The sequence below is a fragment of the Polyodon spathula genome, chromosome 16, assembly GCF_017654505.1.
Source record: "Polyodon spathula isolate WHYD16114869_AA chromosome 16, ASM1765450v1, whole genome shotgun sequence".
Lineage (NCBI taxonomy): Eukaryota > Metazoa > Chordata > Actinopteri > Acipenseriformes > Polyodontidae > Polyodon > Polyodon spathula.
In genome coordinates, this window is record NC_054549.1 from 14,392,719 (window position 1) to 14,412,546 (window position 19,828).

General features: G+C 37.1%; 1 protein-coding gene across 2 annotated transcripts in view; it reads left to right on the plus strand.

The window, feature by feature from the left end:
• Window positions 1–7,716: 7,716 nt before the first annotated feature.
• The window catches only part of LOC121329022 (protein polyglycylase TTLL10-like), a 73,683-nt gene continuing 61,571 nt past the window's right edge, over window positions 7,717–19,828 (plus strand). Inside the window, exon 1 of one of the 2 annotated variants that reach the window (XM_041274219.1) lies at window positions 7,717–7,857. In XM_041274219.1, the coding sequence (XP_041130153.1) occupies window positions 7,804–7,857 (54 nt within the window). In that variant the 5' untranslated portion in view covers window positions 7,717–7,803. The remainder of the gene's footprint in view (window positions 7,858–19,828) is intronic. The other variant, XM_041274218.1, reaches the window with a different exon arrangement.

The window sequence follows — 19,828 nt, forward strand, 5'->3', positions numbered from 1 at the left end:
GCACGTGTTTCACAGTGAATTTTCAAGATGAACAAAACACAGACCAAGAAAGCATGCAGAAAGCCTTTAAGAAGTTCCTTTAAGAAGCCTTTAAGAAACCCAACCTTTGGTAAAGCATAGTGTTCTATGTTAAACGATAGCCATTTTTTAAAATCTAGAAAGCTTTTTGAAATGCCATTGTGTCTAAATCAGGAAATCAAATAAATAATGGACAAAGATCATTTGCCTTTCCTGCAAATCTGATGTACATCATTTTATAAGATGTTGATGGTCACAATTTTCTCCCTGTGTAGGCAAGTTTGGCCTCTTCAATTTTAAGACTACCGCCAGTCAAAAAAGGTGCTGTTACTGACCACTACAGCTGCCACAGAAATAACTGCTTTATGTCTTGAATGTGTCTCAGTGAGGTGTTTAAACATTATGATTATATGGTAGAAGGCAACATTTTCACAGAAATACCAAACCACTTGGCTGCCAACTCCACTAGGATGGCTATGATGTCTACAACACTGAAATAAAATTTAAAAAAAACCCTCTGCATAAAACATACTTTTTTATATCTGTTAGTGATGGAGTAAATTGCCATAACTTGCAAAGAAGTACAGACGGTAATGTAAAGTTGTGGAAAGGTTATGGAAAGCTGTGTAGCTGCAGAGGCTTTCAGAGGCAACTTCAGCAATAAACTTCTGTTCAGCAAATGAGAGGGTTGCCCTGAAACACAATACAGGATTTCCTGAGTGAAGGGCTCTAGTGGGCGAAAGTTTACTGGCTTTGTTTCACAAATTGTTCTCAGTAATGCTCTCAATTTCATTGTACTGAATGATAAGAACAAGTATACCCAGTATATGTATTGCACATATCATTAGGGCATTAATCTTATGTAACTTTGAGTGTATAGTACAGTATTTAATAATCAGGTACTGTATAAAGCATCATTTATATAAAGTATTTACTGTGGCTGAGATTGCAAGGCCATTCCAGTTTCATAGAAGGTATATCATCTAATAACTGCAAGTTAGATTTGGATCTTAAATCTTTCAGCACAAAATAACTACAGACATATGTAAAATATGTATGCGTGACATTATCTTTCCTATATTGCAAAACTGGTCTGCAGTTTTGAGTGGACTAATCTTTATACAAGTCCACAGTCGTGACCAATCCTAAATGGGTACTTAGCACTAATCTTGGACTACCCAGTGGTGCTGTAGGTAAGGTAGTCCTAGATTAGTGCTAATCATGGTCTGTGAAACCAGACGAAAGTTTTCTGATCTCTACTTGCAAGGACAGCTCATAAATTGCTTTAATGAAATGGTAATGCAATCCACTTAAGGCAGGATTGCGCCAACTTCTTTGTCTGGCATTAGTCATATGCTTACAAAAAGGTTTAATGATTCCATTACCTTAAAGGACGCTTGAGCAGAACCAGCTGCAGACCACAGCATTACCAGCAATGGCAACACAGTGAACCTAAAACAAATTACCAACATACAGGAACACGTTGTTACTTATGTGGGACCATGGCTCTACAACAGATGCATCTGTCCCTACCAGTATAATTATATTTAGAAAATGTTACCTAGTGGCATAGTGGTGCTGTTAATGCCATCTTAACCTCCCCCTTGTGCTACTGTTTCCCCTTACTGCTTAACAATTACATTGCCATTGTACTGATCTACTAAGTGTCTATTAGCAAGATTGTAAATGCACAGAAGTATGCCAGTGCTTCATGAATGGGAGATGGATGATTTCTACGTGGAATGTCATTTCAAGAACAATGGATCACATTATGTTCATATTTTAAATGTCTTCTGCTCAGAGGTTTGACAGTGTGTGGATACAGTACACCTGAATGTTTCTGAAACCTTTACTCATAGCAGCATGCCTCTATAGTTTGTAGGGGGAAAATAGATTAATTTTATGCAAATAGTTTAGCTGCAATTAGATCATGTGACCTAGAGCACAGGAAAAAGCTGTAATCTGTATATCTCTGTAATGAGGAAAACAGGCAATACAATGCAATATTATTTTAATAATAATAATAATAATAATAATAATAATAATAATAATAATAATAATATATTATCTATAGTCCCACCAGTATGGTTTAGCCAATTTTCATTCCATTTTCCATTTTTTAAATTTCAACATCTTTCAAAACATTGCAGGAATACTTTGTGACCATTGGAGGGGGCTGGTGGTTCATTTGTTAGTGCATACTTGTTAGTGGAATACCTCTGTTGCGACCATCAATGAGAATGGTCTTTGGCATGAAGCACTGGTCTTCCAGATTTAGTTTCTGTTATCTCCTGCACAGAAATGTACACGGCCCTAGGTTTTAATAAATACCTATGGAAAAACGGGCGCTTAAGGGTTGAAATGATGTGTGGAATTTGTAATACCCTCCTTGTGCTTCAATCGTAAATAATATTGTATTTCAATTGTTAAAACAGCGGAATTCCTGTCACGTACTGTTACGTGTTACCTTATTGTGTAGAAATTAAAAGCTTTTAAATACATTTTCCTACCTTTTAATTCGCGTCAGTACCTTTTATGTTTACAGTTTTCCAACTTTTGTTATTGTATCTTTTAGAATTATATTAGCCTGTAAATGAAAAGCTTGCAAAGACCCTGTAGTGCGGGTTGTGAAACCTTAGTGGTCGCACAGTGCCACTGGATAGTATTTCCCTTATCCTTTAAAAATCCCCTTGTCCTGGTTCACAGTCATGCCTGTTGTAATTGGCAGATGCTGAGTAGCTGCAGGTGGCCCCAGAAGCAGTGACAAGGCCCATTACTCACTAGAACTAGCTCTACAGTAGGCAGTCATATATCTGCATGGATAATTCTTCATTTGTTTTCTTTTCATTTACCTATCCCTGTAGAGTTGAGCAACCATACCACTAGCAAGAAATGCTCCCCACCCCCTGATGCAATCTCTCCATCTTATTAAGTTACCCAATAAGCATGTAAAACCGCCCTAACACTGGGTACCTGTACGCAGATGCCTTCTGTATACTGTAACACCCAGATAAAAAAAAAATCACTATAATGTCACAGAATGGTAAAATCCATGGTTAGGATTGATCGTTGCATGGAAAAGTGGAAACTTGCTATGCAAATTTAGTGATGGAAATTTAAAAAAAAAAAACCTTTGCGTAGCAGTTTGATCCAGTCCTGGTTTTATTGTTTGTTTAATCAGACACGCCTGAGCGTGTTACCCCTGCACTGTGGCTATTCAAGCACATATTAAAACCTGGAACTGGTGAAACTGCTATGCAATAGGAGTCTCATGTCCATCCTTGAAATTTACTGGGGTCAGCTTGTATAAGGAGATTGCAGCTGAGGGTTCAAATCTATGTCCCTTTTGTTGTTTGACACACACAAAATTACTGCAAATGCACTATCCTGTTAGGCAGCTGTATTCAGATGATGCTGATTCTCACCAATGAGTATTTTGTAGAACCAGAATATTTTAAGATTTTTTTTTTTCTGTTCTTGTATGTGGACCCCCATATCCAGAAAGCACAGTGTTATTCACTTCAATAGCTGAAGCTGTCTTATTTCTTGCCATCTGTCAGGATGTCCCTGCAGGTGGTTCCTAATTTACAGGGGTGTTCTTCTTAACCCGTAGTTTAATTGCAGTAATTATGTGGGGGCTGTTGTACTGAAGGATAAGGGTCGGGTGGGGGGTGGGGGTCGTGCCTACACTGTAATTAAAACCTTGTTAACTGGTGAATATAACACAAACTAAATGCTTACTAGTAGCTGAGTCTTCTTTGTACGTTAATTAGGATTTGAAATGTAAAAATGGCATTAGTGCAAAAAAGTATATACTGTATAGTGGAAGTACACCTTGGCTCCAGTTTATGTTTGTCAGTGTACATTTCACAATCTAATATGATGCAAGTGTTGAAAAGATTGCTCTTGAACTATCCTGAGAATTGCATCATGTACTGTGGAATATATTTTTCGGAAGCCCACAAAAAAATTATCTGTATGAATTTGGAGTGATCTACAGTAAACTAGCTGCATATATGGAAGAACACTTTCCATTTTTGTTTTGTTAGAATGTCAGGAATTCAATGCATCATTCAAATATCTGTAGGAGTGTTATCTTGCATCTAATAAAAGAGGAAACCAGGTCATACTGTACATGAGGTATGAGGTGCTACTGCGGTAATGTGAAATGCCTCAAATTTCTTTCTTTCTATCGCTGTTGGATGTCAGAGATAGCCGTCTCTGCTGGAAACCACCTAGATAAGTGACACAGCAATACTTAAGCATCCGATACAAAAGGTGAAGAAATAAAACAAAAGCCAAGTCATCTTTTCCTGTTCATTTTTTGTCTTTGCTTAGACTCAATATTTGTCAGTTCATAAATCAGAACATTTGCATGGTTTGAGCATAAATCCCACTGACTAACAAACATTCCCTGCTTTCTGAATGGTGTGAGCTCGCCTGAGCCCATGTAAATATATTTGAGTAGGTATTGATTGCCCTTTGACATTCTCTCTTCACTCTTCACTTCTATTCCCCTTTCCTTTTTAGTAAAGTGCTTGTGTTATGAATATGATAAGCTTGTATTAACTCCATGTGAGCATCTTTCAAATTCAGACCCTATAAAAGGGGGAACTTTGAGGGATAGCGATTTCACTGTATATCAGTTCATTATTTTCTGTTGGTAAACAGGCTATTGTTTTGGGGGGGGAAAGGGGATATTTTTTACTACCTTCAGTCACTTTCTTGCCATGTGGGGGCATCAATTACACAGCTTTTCTTTGGCACAGATGTGGAATACATCACATATATTTGCTGTGTCATGATTAGCTGATGGAGGAAACACTTTCCCTTGTGCAAGTTTAAATTTTATTTTTTTACCCCTGTTTGCGAGAATCGGAGTAAATGATACAATGGTGATATTTTCCAGAATTAAAAATGCGATTTGTTAACTAATTACTGTATAGATCAATTCAGTGTTAATTCAATACTCTCGATGTTGGCATTAACAAACAGCAGGAGGGTGGTTCCAGATGAGTGAGTGTGTTATTGTGTACTGTATATGTGGAGAAGATCCTAGTATTGCTACAATACGTTTACCCTCACCCTCACAAAACAAAAATGAGATATTATTCCCCTCTAATATGTTGATAGGCTTATCGCGCTCTCTCTTTTTATTCAAAATGCATTGATGGTAATGTGCAGCAGCTAGGTAAACACACTCTATTTGTTAACATCAATCTATTCTATGCGCTCATAAAGTCAATTTCCCAATACAAATATGGTTTGTGCCCTCCATTTAAAATGGATTATTTAACCAGCTCTGATGTTTTAAAAGCAACAAATAAAACAGCTGAATAGCTAGGGAAGGTTTGAATGAAGTGTTTTTCTTGCACATTTCCAGGCATTCTTTTATTGGTTCTCCACACACTATAAAGAGGCTGACCATCTCCTTGTAATCACCACACTGATGGTTCAGGATGAGCAGCTGTGCTGATAGGGGGAGGTCTATGGCAAGCAGAGCTTCAAATACGATGTCTAAAATGCATTTTCAGATATCTTTGAATCATTTAAAGATATCTCTAAATTGACCGGAAGTGCATTCAAAACGTGGAGTATTTGCACAGGAAGTGATTTTGAGATATCTCACTTCCTGTTCATGTCGATATCTCAGTTATGACAGTTAAACATTATTTAAAGATATGTGTAAACCAGTTTAAGATATCTCTATTTTATTTTTAGCTATCAGAAAATTAAGCTGTCTTCAAAATGGTTTATTTACAGATATCTCAATTTCATTTTAAAGATAATTGCAAATTATTTACAGATATATCTAAGTATTTCAAGATATATTAAAATGCAATTTGAGATATCTCTAAATGATAGTTTGGCTTGCCATAGAGCTATTATACTTGCAAAAATGTAGTTTTAAAATCCAGCTAGTGTATATACTTTGAAAGGACTAACAGCTGCTGGAGGCTATGTTTCGGCAATCCTCAGACATCTTTATATAAATACACAAGGCTATTCAAAACTCCAGCATTAGATGAAAGAAACAGTGCTATTAAAACATATTTAAGAAAAGGAATTGTATCAGGGTGCAAACAAAATATTATTTTCTCCTATTAATATTTATAAGAAAAACAACTCTTGCATGGCAAGTTAAAAAGGAAACCATGCCATGACGCAGACTTTTGAATAGCCCTTTGCAGAATAATGTAACATAAATTACAGCACTCTTGTATTCCCCTGCAGAAACACATCAATAAATATCTAAACACATGAATATCTCTACAGAGCTGTAATTAGTGAGTGCAGTGCCTGGTCACGTTTGCAGTTGTTTTACACTGTGTTTTTTATTTGATCTGGGGTCGATGACACCCTCACTGCCACCTGTGTGTTTTTTCCATAGATAAGGCAAACCCAGGCAGACAGCAACAGGGCCAGGTCTTATTGAGTGTTTTTGTTCCACTGCTAACCAGACTCTGAAGCCTTGGGAAATCTTTAATGCAATCTCAAGCTACAGTACTGTTTGTTATCGGAATTCTCTGTCTTGCATCCAGCGCGCATGTGGGGTACCGTAGTTTGCTTTTGTTCTTCCCACAGGACGACTTTAAACATTTCCATGCTATGCAAATTGCAACTGAAACTGGGGAGAGAATCCCTTGCCAGCAGGGTATAAATCTGGCAAAGCGTATTTGCACTTGTTTGAAGGGGGATTCGTTTTAAGAGTAAAATCTACCTTTGCAAACACACAATTTAATTTACATTTTTCTGTGGATGGAAGGGTAACAGGTGAGAGTCTTACATATAAATATACAGCAAATCTTACATATAAATTTATACCAAATAGACTACACACCATTATTTTAGCTAGAAAATGTGTGTTTTGTGTTATTTGTTCAAATTGATATTGATGGTATCCCTAATACTATAAAAAGTATTCATCAGCATACATTCATATTATCAGACTATATTTATGGTCCCACACTGTTGCTCAAAACTCAAACTAAATCATTATACATGCACTAATTAGAGAACCACCAGTAAACAAATAAACTACTTAAGAGTAAAACAATTTAAATAATACGTTTAATTCAACTGTGTTTTGTGTTGCATTAAATATTTTGTTGATTGATCCTAAAGGAAGTGAGTATTGTGGTATTATTTTTTTTTATATATATAAGTAAAAATGTGATGATAGCTAGAAGTAGTAGCAGTTGTACATTATTTGTATGCTGACATCCTTTGTAAATAAAATGTTTCATATTTGAATAGATATCTGCTTAATCTATCACAAGGGTAGGTGTATATATTAATCCCAGTACCATGCATCACACTACATTTAGGTTGTTTCAAAAGTGACACCAGGTAAATTGTCATAAGTAAATAATGGTAATAAGAAAAGGTAACAATTTCAGTGCTGAAAATTCCAGCAGGAAGCTTGAGAGAAACCGGGGGTTACCAGAACGGAATCATTCTATCACTAGGACGATTGGTGTACGCTTTTCTCTTTTGGCTGAACAATTAGAAATGATTGAATGTAGAATTCCTCTTCCTGTGTATGAGTGTAAGAGGCTCAGTACTGTACCAGGCAAAGGTTTCCACCAGACAACTCTTGCATAACCAGTAGAGATAACAGGAGTACATTCCTTCAAGAGGGATCAGGGCTTCTCCCATCTTTCCAGGAGTATTAGGCTCTCACTTCATTTTACTTTTATTTTTTAATAGGTGCTGTAGGAGACCCTGAAGCCTGATAGGTGAAATAGTTGACTGAAATATTATAGATTAACGAGGGCTCGTGGAATGTGCATATTGTGTGGAAGGAGTTTGTTGCAAAAGCTTTGTGTGAGTTTTAAGGTAGGCTTGTATTTTTTTTGTTTTGTTTCTTGGAATTGAGGCATTGGAAAACTCAGCCATGCTGCTCTTTGATGGATCGCGGTGATTGCTGGGGGGGGTAGAGAGCTGTCAAGTCCGCTTGTCTTCTTATCTGAAGGAGGAAACCCAAGAGGTAGGACACTCTGGAGAATGAAACTAATAGAGAACTGAATGGCATCTTTAGATAGAGAAATACAGGCCCAGTTTGAGTCAAGTGCAAAGGCAAAATCAGAGACGAACAGAATCATTGGTGTAATAATTGAACTGTTCATTCCTGCCTCTTAAGTTGATTCTTGGTAGTTTAATATTGTAATATTGGTTATATTCCTGTATGAAAATGTGTCTTGGCACCTGTATCAAATTAGAAAGGAGTAGCAGCAGCACTATAGTTTAAATGAAGATTTCATGCACTCTAGGCTTGAAGGAATTCCAAATATTCTCATTCTCATAATGTTAGGCTTTCTGTCACCTAGAAATACATGTGTAGACTTGGTCATAGAAAGAGTTTACATTGCATGGGAAAGTACGTATTCTTTTTTAGGAATGTCTGTCATTGGGTTCAACTTGAAATAGAATGGCTAAACAGAGCAAGTGGCACATCCTAAGCTTCAGTATTCTTCTTATAATTTAAAACCTCCAGTATACAGCTCTGTTTGGGTATTTATAAAACATTAAGAAAAGTGTAAACCTCAACTCTTTGTCTATTGCTTACCGTATTCTGTGATGTGACAGAATGGTCTTTTTGGCTGGCTACAGATTGTAGACAACATCTAAAGGTGTTAATTTCCACTTTGTCATCTCTAAAGTCAACGGTTTTGGTCGTCAAAATATAGGCCTAAATAACACAAGAAACTTAATAAGTAAATAATGATACCAGTATACCATAGTTGTAAATCAACCAACCTTTCCACTCTGCTGCTTTTAAAAGAAGCTTGATGGTAGTAATACTAAACCATTCAACTGTTCAGTGCCAGTGTCTTATGCAGTATTGCAGTAAATTATTTAGATTTGATATGATCTATCTCTATAGGAATTTTACTAGCTCCACTGTAGCAAGTAAATATATAACCTATTTGCATCAGATGTCATAAGTTTGAATTAGATTTAAAATACAGATACAGTCAAGCCTAATCACTGTGTGATGTTCAGCAATGCAAGTATATACACCTCTGCAGAGGGCACACCCTGCTAACAATTTAGAAGCCAGCGTTTAACAGCAGCACAGTAACTGAATAGTGTATTAAACCCGGGCTTGTACAGTACTTTTAAAGCAGCTATTTATTTATTGTTCCATCAGTTTAATATTAAGCCAATGGGGTAAGCTTGTTTTACCTGATGAGAACACTGGTGGCAGACAGTGATTGGGTGGGGCTAGGCTGTATCAATAACACATATACAAATAAAGTGTTTGATGAACATGCAGTGCACCTGTTTGAAACTTAATGGCTGTACGGTTTATTTCCAAAGCAATAAAACACACAATTTGACCAGGCTTTCCTGTTCAAGTTTCTAAACCCATAACAGCCATGATAGATAACCTATACTTTTATCTGCTCTATACAGCTGAGTTATGCATCTGAATTCTGAACAAAAATACTGTGATAGCTTGACCAGCTGTTCCTGTAAATGTTACCTTTAACTGGCATTGTGTGGCAGACTTATAGACAGTAGTCGGATGTTTTATAATTAAATTGTTTTATTTATATGATATTTGTAACGAAGAAGATAAACCACTATTTATTAGCTTTATCTTTACTGGCCTGTGATCACGGTGTGCAGTGAGGATAGTGCTCGGGGTTTTTATGCTGGCTGCAGCTCCTGCTGATCTACTTCTCCTCTGCAATATAAAACAGAAACGTAACACCATTCACAAAGATCGTGTGTTACGCGTTCAGCGCAAGGGGCCATACTTACGTAACTGCGTCCACTTTGTACTACCCAACTCCTCCTTGCAATCAGCCTGGCGCCAGGGATTCTCCAATCGCTGCCTGCCCGGTGCCAGGGTTTCTCCAATCGCTGCCTGCCCCGTAGCTGATCGCAAGGGAGTCGTTCCATGTATGTGCTGCTACACGCTTCCGTCAAGATGGCCGACCTCCGGTTTCTGACCTGTCTAGGGGAAAGCATACCACCAACCTTACGCAGCGCCCTTTCTGTTCGGGGGGGGGAGATTTACAGCTTGTATTCTTTCTCTCTCTATCACATGGCATAGTGGCATTCTAGTATATTTTTCTGACATGCTTTTGCTGACAGATGCTATATTTTTGCTGACAGTATATTTAGCACATTTTGTTCAGGATCCTAAACAAAAGCAAGAGTCAGTGTTGCTGTCCAAATCTTCTCGTACCTGTAAATATAGTAGATAAATAATAAGCAACTAAACTTGCAGGGACTGATTTGAGGAAGAAAAGAAGTTCCAGAAAAAAATGGGAAGGCTTTAGATTCCATTACTATAGGGCCAATAAAAAAAAATAAAAACCCTGGAGTTATTTTTCTGTTGGTTTTTATAAATAAAATAAAGTTTAATAATCAGGCATCTGTTCTAGTCTGTTGTTTAAAATGTCCACAGCAGCCTGACACAAAAAGAATATATATCTCATATATATTATCTCACATAATCTTTTTGTGATACAGAGCCATGCTGTTAACTTATTGTAGGGACAACCATTTTCATCCTCAAATGTTTTTATTTACGTTTCGTTGTTTTCTCTGTCTCATTATATAAAACGGGGTAACTCTGCATACAAAACAGTAGCAGCGAGGATGACAACAAACCTTACAGTGTCTGTAAGGAGATGCTCATGTGAGCCAAATTCGTAAGGATGTCTTTAAAAGCTGAATATTAAAGTGATATTTTGAAGAATTTGTTACACAATTTGGCCTATTTTAAATGAAGCAAAAAGAAATAAAACAACAGCATAAAACTAGGAATAACTCAGAAGTCAAACTCAAAACATCAATACCTACTTTGAATATCCTTTTACATATTGACTCAACATTTTCTTGGGCAATTTTGGAACCCCCAAATGTCAACCCACCACCGAACCCATGGACCAGCAAGGGTCAATGCAGCTATCCCTGCAGGCCCCCCCTGCTATAATCATCAACTGTCAGTCCGCTTCGTCCTGATTTTGACACACCCTGTCATTCACTTTTGGGGATCTCTCAAACAGAGAGGGGAAACTGTGTGGTTTTACGATCAGGGGTCTAGGTTGAGACCACTTAACTCAAATCCCTTATGACTTTAACAAAACATGAGGCATGGGAGAGGCTAATGACAATTTTATTTCAGCAAGTGTAAACGTGCTTAAGAAATATGTAGAATTGCTCAACAGGATTCTATATAGAGCAGCACAAGATGCACGAGAATGTCTTGTAATTTATGACTCACCATGATGACTCATTTTCGATAATGTACAATAATTATCATTTAGCATTACGTATCTTAAACACAGTAAACATATCTCGGGTCCACAATTCAAAAATCAGGTTTTACAGGTTTGGGCAGTATCCTGTTTCATTCAGTAGAAGTTCAAACATAATGAGGTTCTTATTGATTTGATTTAGTTTTACAGGAAATGCATCGTCGTGGACAGAAACATCAACAACGGTAAAGAATTAGAATGTTCGATTTCTTTTCAGAAATTCTTTAAATTTGGTATTGTATTTTATTAATCCCAGATGAACTATGGATCTTCTATAGAAACAAATCTTTGGTAGTTCAGTGTTTCAAACAGTTCTTTACAAAAACTTTGCGGAAGTAGCTTCAAATTATTCAAATTAAAACTCTGAGGCCAGCAAGTGGGGATGTACTGTATGTGCACATCGCTGGCGTTTAACTTGAAGCTGGGGTCTGTAAGCTGTATATCAGTATTAGTGGTATATCACTGCGTGTCTTGGAAACAGATTATTCATTGAACCCTGGGATGGCTGGGGACTGTTTGAATCTCGGCTGTGCTGAGTTGAAAGGCAGCAGGTACTGTCATTATCCAAACTGTACCTGCCCACCTCTAATTACAGGGAGATCCAGTTTCCTTTTAGAATACGCTTTATTTCCTGCTCACAGGAGATGGGATGTCATTTGAATGTCTTCTGTTTAGTCTTTCTTGTATGTATTTTCCTACCAAAAGGTTTAAACTCTCCTTATTAATCAGGTCTTAGCAAAAGCAGGGATCAACACTCTTCACTCTACACTCAGCAGTTAGATAACTACAATATAAAACATTATAATTACAGCTATGTTTTGCTGACTGGTTGTGGCCAATAATGAAAGGGTTAACTCTCCAGCCCTCCTTGTGTAATTTTTGTGCAAGAACATTTTCCGTCAAACAGATTCTGGGTTCTGCTGAACACGTTTTTCTGGATAACCAAGTATTTATAATGCATGGAATGAATACCCCACACAGTGATTGAGCTTGTATTGCAGGTTTCCCCTATTCAAATTCTATGTTACTGCCAAAACTTGCTAAAAACGTTGTCCGTTTCAGTACTGTACAGGTCAGGTTTAGATTTAGATTATTAATCCTGTTTCATTATCAGGAAATAAAAGTGAATCTTACCTAGTACTTCCAGTCTTCCTAGGTATTGTCAGTCCACTATAGACTTATATTATGCATGGATACAAACAGGATAATAGGACAATATTTAACATATAATTGTTAACTAATTATACAGTGTTGTGCCCCATAATGTATTAATCCTGTTTTAGGATTTTTAAACTGTCAATAATTTATTGATAAACTAGTCAGCTCTAATTTGTTGGAACAAGTGGATAGTTCCACCGGTAGACTTTTGGCCATAGCTGTAGACTTGAATAGACCTGAGGTTCATTGTGCTGAAAGGTCTCCCAGGGGATCTGAGCACACACTTCTTTCTGTCTGGGCATTAGACAAATCCAGGAGGGGAGACAGGTGGCTACTGCATGCCCTAACATGTACCAGGTTTTACTTTGTATGTGGTGCCATAAACACTATTTAAAAAGGTGCATACATACAGTAATGGCATGAAATGATACCCTAACTCTGAGTAAAAAGAAAATATTCCAATCCTATTTCATGAAACCTTTCTGTTAAAGAAGGGGTTATCAAAACAATATCTTAAAGAAACCAAGATGTGCGAGTGTCTACTTGATAAAACCCTTGAGATTGATGCTTGCTGGATTGGAAAATTCACTATAGAGATCATGTTGGGAAGTGCAGTGATGTGCTGATGAAAGCCCCACATGTAATCAGTAATAGGGTATGCAGTTTATACTGCCTTTCTGGTTCAATGAGGAAGGGGGTTACAGGCTACCAGAAATGTCCCTGGATTTAAAGTAGCGGAATTACTGTAAAGAGCCAAAACAAATGAATGTTGCCGCCTTTTATCAGTGATTACTTGGAGAATAAAAGCACAAAATCAATGTACATTTAGGCCACCGAATGACTTCAACTTAGCTGACAAGTTGGGTAGAAGGCTTTCACCTGCAAGAGGAATACTCGGCTTGTGGAAGTGAGATCAGTCTCATCATAATGACTCTTTTTGAACTTCGTGTCTCTCTTCTACTAATCCAACACCTTCTTCTCATTGTTGTGTTGTTTGGGCCCGGATCTCCCTACCTAAAACCATATACAATAGCCTAACTTTATCTGCCCCTATACAGACCGTAAGTATAGGCTAATGAAAACGTCTGTGTCTAAGCTAACATGACATCAAGTGGTTTGTTTAAGCTTCTGTCTATGGGCTTTTGTTGTCAGTGACTTTCAGACAGTTCCCCCTGTAACCTGTGGTCTGTCACTTCCTATGATTTTCAGCCCTCACAAAGGTTTTTTAATTACAGTTTTTTATGGTTAACTCCATTCTAAATTGACTCAGGGGATGAAGGTTATAAAATGGTCAAAATGCTGGTCTGAATGGTGGAGTGTCTTCCATTTTAACAGTGCCTGGAAATGTACAATGTCTGTTTTAAATTGAGGATACTCCTGTACTGTGGATGGGTTCAAGTGGATAAAGGCACAGAGTTGTAAGCCGTCTTTCTTTAGAGAAGATAACATTGGAACCTACACATGCTGACTGTGTTGTATTGTTTTATACATTACATGCATTTCCCACACACAAGTGCATGGAATGTCAAAGCAGTGTGCATTTAAAGAAGTTTCTTTTAGAAGGGAGTGAACTGTGGGCATGTGTGCTGTAAAAGATAAGAGAGGGGGCTTTCTCATTCGGTGTTGGCCAGAGAGATAATTTCATTTCTTATAAGTGAGATCACTTCGAGGAAATTATATTAGTTTAAAAAAAAAACTGTGCAATGAATGTAAAGCTGCACAATGAAGCCAATTTCAGTGTGATCGACCCAACAGGAACAAGTGACATCACAGCTGATAACTGAGGTTCATTTAAGGGGCAAACGCTATGGTAACGATTTCTTAAGATTTATGCCAGACTGAGCAGCCATGCTTTCCTGGGTATAAAACTAGATTCCTGTTCAGATTATCTCATGAAAATGTATGTGGAGCTGGGAGGTTTATAGATGAAAGGCATCATTACTGCATTAAAAGCTTTAATCTGTGGGACACTTGTTGGATTGCAACTCAATTCTCTAATGATAAAGTTTTGATGTGTTTGCTGTTTGGGTGCTTGTAGTATCCCAGCTGACCACATTATAAAATGCAATGTCGCGGTTGGCAATAATATTGGCTTCTCTATCAGATGTTAAAGGTTAATTTCTTTACTGGGTGATCCATAACTTTCTCAATGGGAATTTCAAGGTAAACCTTATAAGATTCTTCAGTGGGACTGCCCCAAGTATATAATGGTAAATGCATAGCAAAGTGTAGTCAAGTACAGAAATGTGTGGTGAATCACAGATATCTAGAAAATATTGTAAAAAGACATGTAACCTTACTTTGCATGTAATATTACTTTGCAAACGTACTACATGTTTTGAAAGGGCAGGGGTGTTTGTAAATAACACAAAGAGTAGCAATAATAATTGTCATTTCAAATTTAAGAAATCAATCATATTTAACTTTAAATCAGTTTTTTCCATTTTTACAAAGGTGGAGCATAGCAATGTAATTGTTTCTGTAGAATAGCATGCTCAAGTCAGTTAACCCTGAGGCTGTTTGTTATACTGTAAATAATACCTTCACAGAGAGGTTTGGCTTGGCAACAAGGGGATCACATATACACATAACAAGCCGGATTCGTTCGAATCCAACCTAAACATTTAAACTGCAATCAGCAGGTGAATGCCAATTTCAAATTAATATAAGTCAATATTTTCAGCAAGCTGTTTACTGGACAATGAGCCAGATCTACTATGGAAAGAATTAGCACCAAAAGTTAATTTTTAATAGTTTTGTTACCAAACAAAATGGAGCATAACCTAACACCGGCTTACTGTAGTCAATGTGACTAGACGTTTAGTACTAGGATATGGTATAGTTTGTATTAGAATATTAATTAGGTTCATTTAAACTACTAGTACCCTATTACACTAGTACCCAGTATGGGTGCTTAAAAAATGACCTTCATTTCAAAGAGTCGTTGTTTCCACTGTATGTGGCCCACTTTATCTCAGCATGGCAACAGCTTAAGAAACATAAACACCTTGCCCTCTCTAATGAGGAGTATGTGCAGAGCTAGCTGTCAGCACCTCCCGCTCTGGGTACAGCATCCCAAGACATTGAACACTACAGAGAACCATTGGTGGAGCACAGCATTTACAGCAATGGCAGCACAATGGATTTGCACACACAGTTGTCCTGACAATAGCAAAGCACTGGGCTGTAATACACTCTGGTTATCTGATACAGTACCATGACCTCAGGATTAAAAATTAAGACAATGAATTGGTTTGTGAACTATTGTATACTAAAAATCATTAATCAAAGACATGTAAACACAAGAGTGCAGTGCTATAATTTTTTAATTTTTTTTTAAAGGAGGGCATTTTTTCAATATTAGTCCTAAAAAAACAAAACTGTAAAACAGTACTTTTCAATTGTACCCCATTGTGATTGCTGCAGGCCTGGTGTTAGCGGTAGACGAAGTAGGCAAACACCTGTGGTGGCAAAATGAAAGACAACTCTTTAGACTGTTTCAGTCGTTTAAGAGAACCTACTAGCACCAGCTTGCTTTATTCTCTGTGTTGTCTGTTTTTAATATGTTAGCTATAAAATAAAGGTGTTTCAAAACATACGTGTGTGTATTTGTGTGCAGCGGTTCAGTTTTTGAATATACAATGTATGCACGTAATAACGTCTGGATAATTTCCTCAGTCTTGAAACCCAACTTTTGAGTTAACGGAAACTAGATTATAGTAGATTTGTTGTCTGTTCAGCAGTTGCAGTATATTATAATAACTTAGATTAGCTAATTATTATCATTATGAACCATGACCATGGAAGATGACAGCTGTCAGGGGCTGAATATCGGGAAAGAAGAGTCCAAAAAGAAGCTCTTTTATCAAGCCAAAAATTATCTCTTAATATGTTAAATATGACACATGGGATAATCAGTCTAATTTGGTGGACAGCATCATTGACAGACAAAATGAAGAGAAAATTGACAAGCATGAACATGACTCTGCCCAGTCTGACAACGAGATGATCAAAAATATAACGGCGATTTCTCCCCCAAGAAGTAGCGTGTTATAGAAATTCTAATTTAAGTAATGTATCGGGAGCATTTGAGAGATTTGTTCATGCTATTAATGTTAATTCATGGTTATTGTGAGAGCTTGCCAGGTGTGGTACGGAGTGTGTGTGTGGGGGGGTGGGGCTGGGGGGCTGAAATTATATTTTGCCTAGGGCTGTGAAATGTGTAAGGCCGGCTCTGGATTAGTGTGCATCTAATGCATCAAAGGTATTTCTTTTATATATTAGGTAAATAAAAAATGCTTTCATGAATACTAATATAAAGGGTCCCATGGAGATAATACAGCGATTCCATTAACAAAGATAATGACCGTCAGGTCAACTTTCTTCTTCATTTCCTAAACAAACTCTGAAGTCATACTGTTGTTGCTGAACACACAGCTCCATGCAAAACCAGCCCAGGTGCGTTCGATTGTCAACTGGAGGTCATGGAGGAAGGACGTGTGTGTGTGTGTCTGTGTATGTGTGTGCGTTAGTTTGAACAATGAGTAGGGATTAAGGATACTGCACCAAAGGTGAGTAACTAGGAAGTTTAATGCAAGTATTTTATCATTTAAGTTTGAATCCACAGTGTCTGCCTGAAAGCACATGGCTCAGACAGAGTTTTAGGCCACAGTATATAGTGCTCTCATGTTTTATTCTCATATTTGCAATACAAACACAGGCAGAAGAATAGAATGTTGCAGCGTGTTCCTTTTTCATGAGCATGCCAAATAAAAATCAAAACCTGGCTGCCGTCGCGTCATTTTTTTTATTATGGTGATAACAAAAATGGCAAAGTCACAGGTTCTGGTATTTACAGGCATGGATGAACAACAGATTACGACAACCTCATTCTGATACTTCATCAGCCTTTTGCCATTTCAGAGCATACCGTACCAGCAACCAATCTACTGTACATGTTTCCTGATGCCTCATCATTTGGGTTCCAATGCTGTATTTTTAAGACCTTGCATAGCAGAACCTGTAATAAATATACAAGAAGAAACTTGAAAAAAGTTTTTACCAAACAGATTATATAAGCAATTACTAACCCAGTACAGCATCCATAATGTAATTATTAATCATAGTTTTCATATGTTTTATGCCTGAACTGCAGTATCTCATGAATCAGCACAGTGCTAGGTGAATTCCCTTATACTTTTCAAAGATGCCAGTTCTAACATTGAACAAACTGAAAAATAATAATTACCCAAAGTGCACCACTCACTTATACCTGTAGTTCTTTTTTTATTGAGGTTGTGTGAATTGAAGTTAAGAATATATGCATCTTTGATTTTGCATTTAAAAGTAATGTAATGTAAATTAAATGTAATGTCAAACACAGAGTGCTGTGATGAGAGATGGGGTGCGTTACGTGGCGTATGACCTGACTGAAGTAGGAGTTCACTTTCTTCTAACTCACATTTTTGGAAGCCAGCTTGATTGCCTTGTCTTGGAGTAGATAAACGTTTCGAGTAGACGTTGAAAATATACTTGTCAAAAACTACTACATTCATTTCTTTTGGTTTACTCTACTCTTGTTGAATATGTTTACATTCCTTTGAGTATGGTAGAGTAAATACATATTTTAAGTTAAATGTTCTATTTACTCAAATATGTCTTTGTTAGTAATATTCTCCCAAAAATCAAGGAGGGGGTTGTTAAGGTTAAACATTGGGAGTTGTACAGTATATATAAAGGTCATTTTGAAACTAAGTTTTCACACCGTGTGGGAGCTTGTTTGACGGCACTAAATAATGAAATAGGTAACTGAGAAACTTTGCGAAAGGTGTGGATGGAATGGTACTATTGCACAAATACTGTAGGCAACATGTTTTGTACACTGTAATTAACCTTAATTATAGCTAGGAATTTGTATAAAAAAAACTGTTAGTTTTCTAGTATCAGAATATTTACTATGGGAGGGGGGTGGATTAATCAATAGCATAATCAGCAGTACAAAAAAACGAAATGTAGTTTTATGATTAGACTAACATATTATTAAAACACGTCAGTAACGTCTCGTTGACACAATCTTTTAATCTCATAACTAAATCCTTATTCTTTACAACTGTGTATCTTTAACTTAATTCTTATTCTCTTTAACTGCATATCCTTTGCTTAAGTGTTTATACGTTGTAGCCGAAGTGAGTTATCAGACGACACAAAGGGGCTGATAGGTGAAACTTTGTAAACGCTGTTCGCTTTGTAAAGTCAGATTTTTCTAGCATGACCTAACAGTGGAATCAGAGACCACCTGCTTTATATGCGGGTAGCCTTCAGAAGGGATTCATGTAATTGCTTTTATTTAAACTGCTGTGTGTAGAGGACCACCTGTCATAGGAGACCACATTCATTCAGAATTGGGGGGCCCGTCAATGACAGGTTTTACCGCAAAAGGTTTTGTCTTCTCAACTGCCTATACATTATGCACAGCTTGTGCTGTTTGATATGGTCTCAATACTGCAAGCTCTAAATCTAACCAATATCTTACCTGTGCAGTCAGAAACACTGCCAGATAGTTTATAGGTGGATAGCACAGAACTGATACAAGATAAGCCATAGTAAGTATTTTTTTTTCATTGGCTGACTAATAAATACCAGCAAAAAAAAAAAAAAATGAATCCCCTCTCCCCTGCTGTCTTTTGTTTTTTGAAAATGATGTGCTTGGGGTCCTATCATTTCACAATAACAGAAGCTGTACTCCCCATGGAAACCAAACCTGGAGAGTCATTTCACCTGTAAGAAACGGCATACATCTTGGCTTAAGCTTTCTTGAAATGGTATCTTGGAATACATTTAACTTGCATTAAGACTGTAAAAAACTACTGTGAAAAGTTAACAGCATTAAAAATCAGTTGGCAGTGGAAACTTTTTCATTCGGTAAAAGGTGAGGTTCTTTGGTTCAGCTTGACTGACATGGTATGGCACATGAATCATAGGTCATGAATCAGTGACAATATCATATAACATGCCGATTAGGATGTGGGCGACCACACTGTTGACAAACTGCACCACTCATACAAATGATCTGAATTTGTTCCACTTTGCTTAAAGACGTTTCACGCCTGAAAAAAACAGAGACACCCAACAATAGCAATTCCTATCATGTCTGACTTGCAGGATACCCTGTATGCACCATGCATTGTATATTTTTAATACTACTTTAGAAAGCATTGAAGATATCCGTGGTGTGCGTGTTTTTGCACCAAATAATTTAAACACTGGAAGATATGCATAGTTTGTTGTGTTACATCATGACATATTCCAATGTTGCAATCAAACAGCTGCACTATTAATCTGTCAAAAGACAAACCTTACCATTTATCATGCAG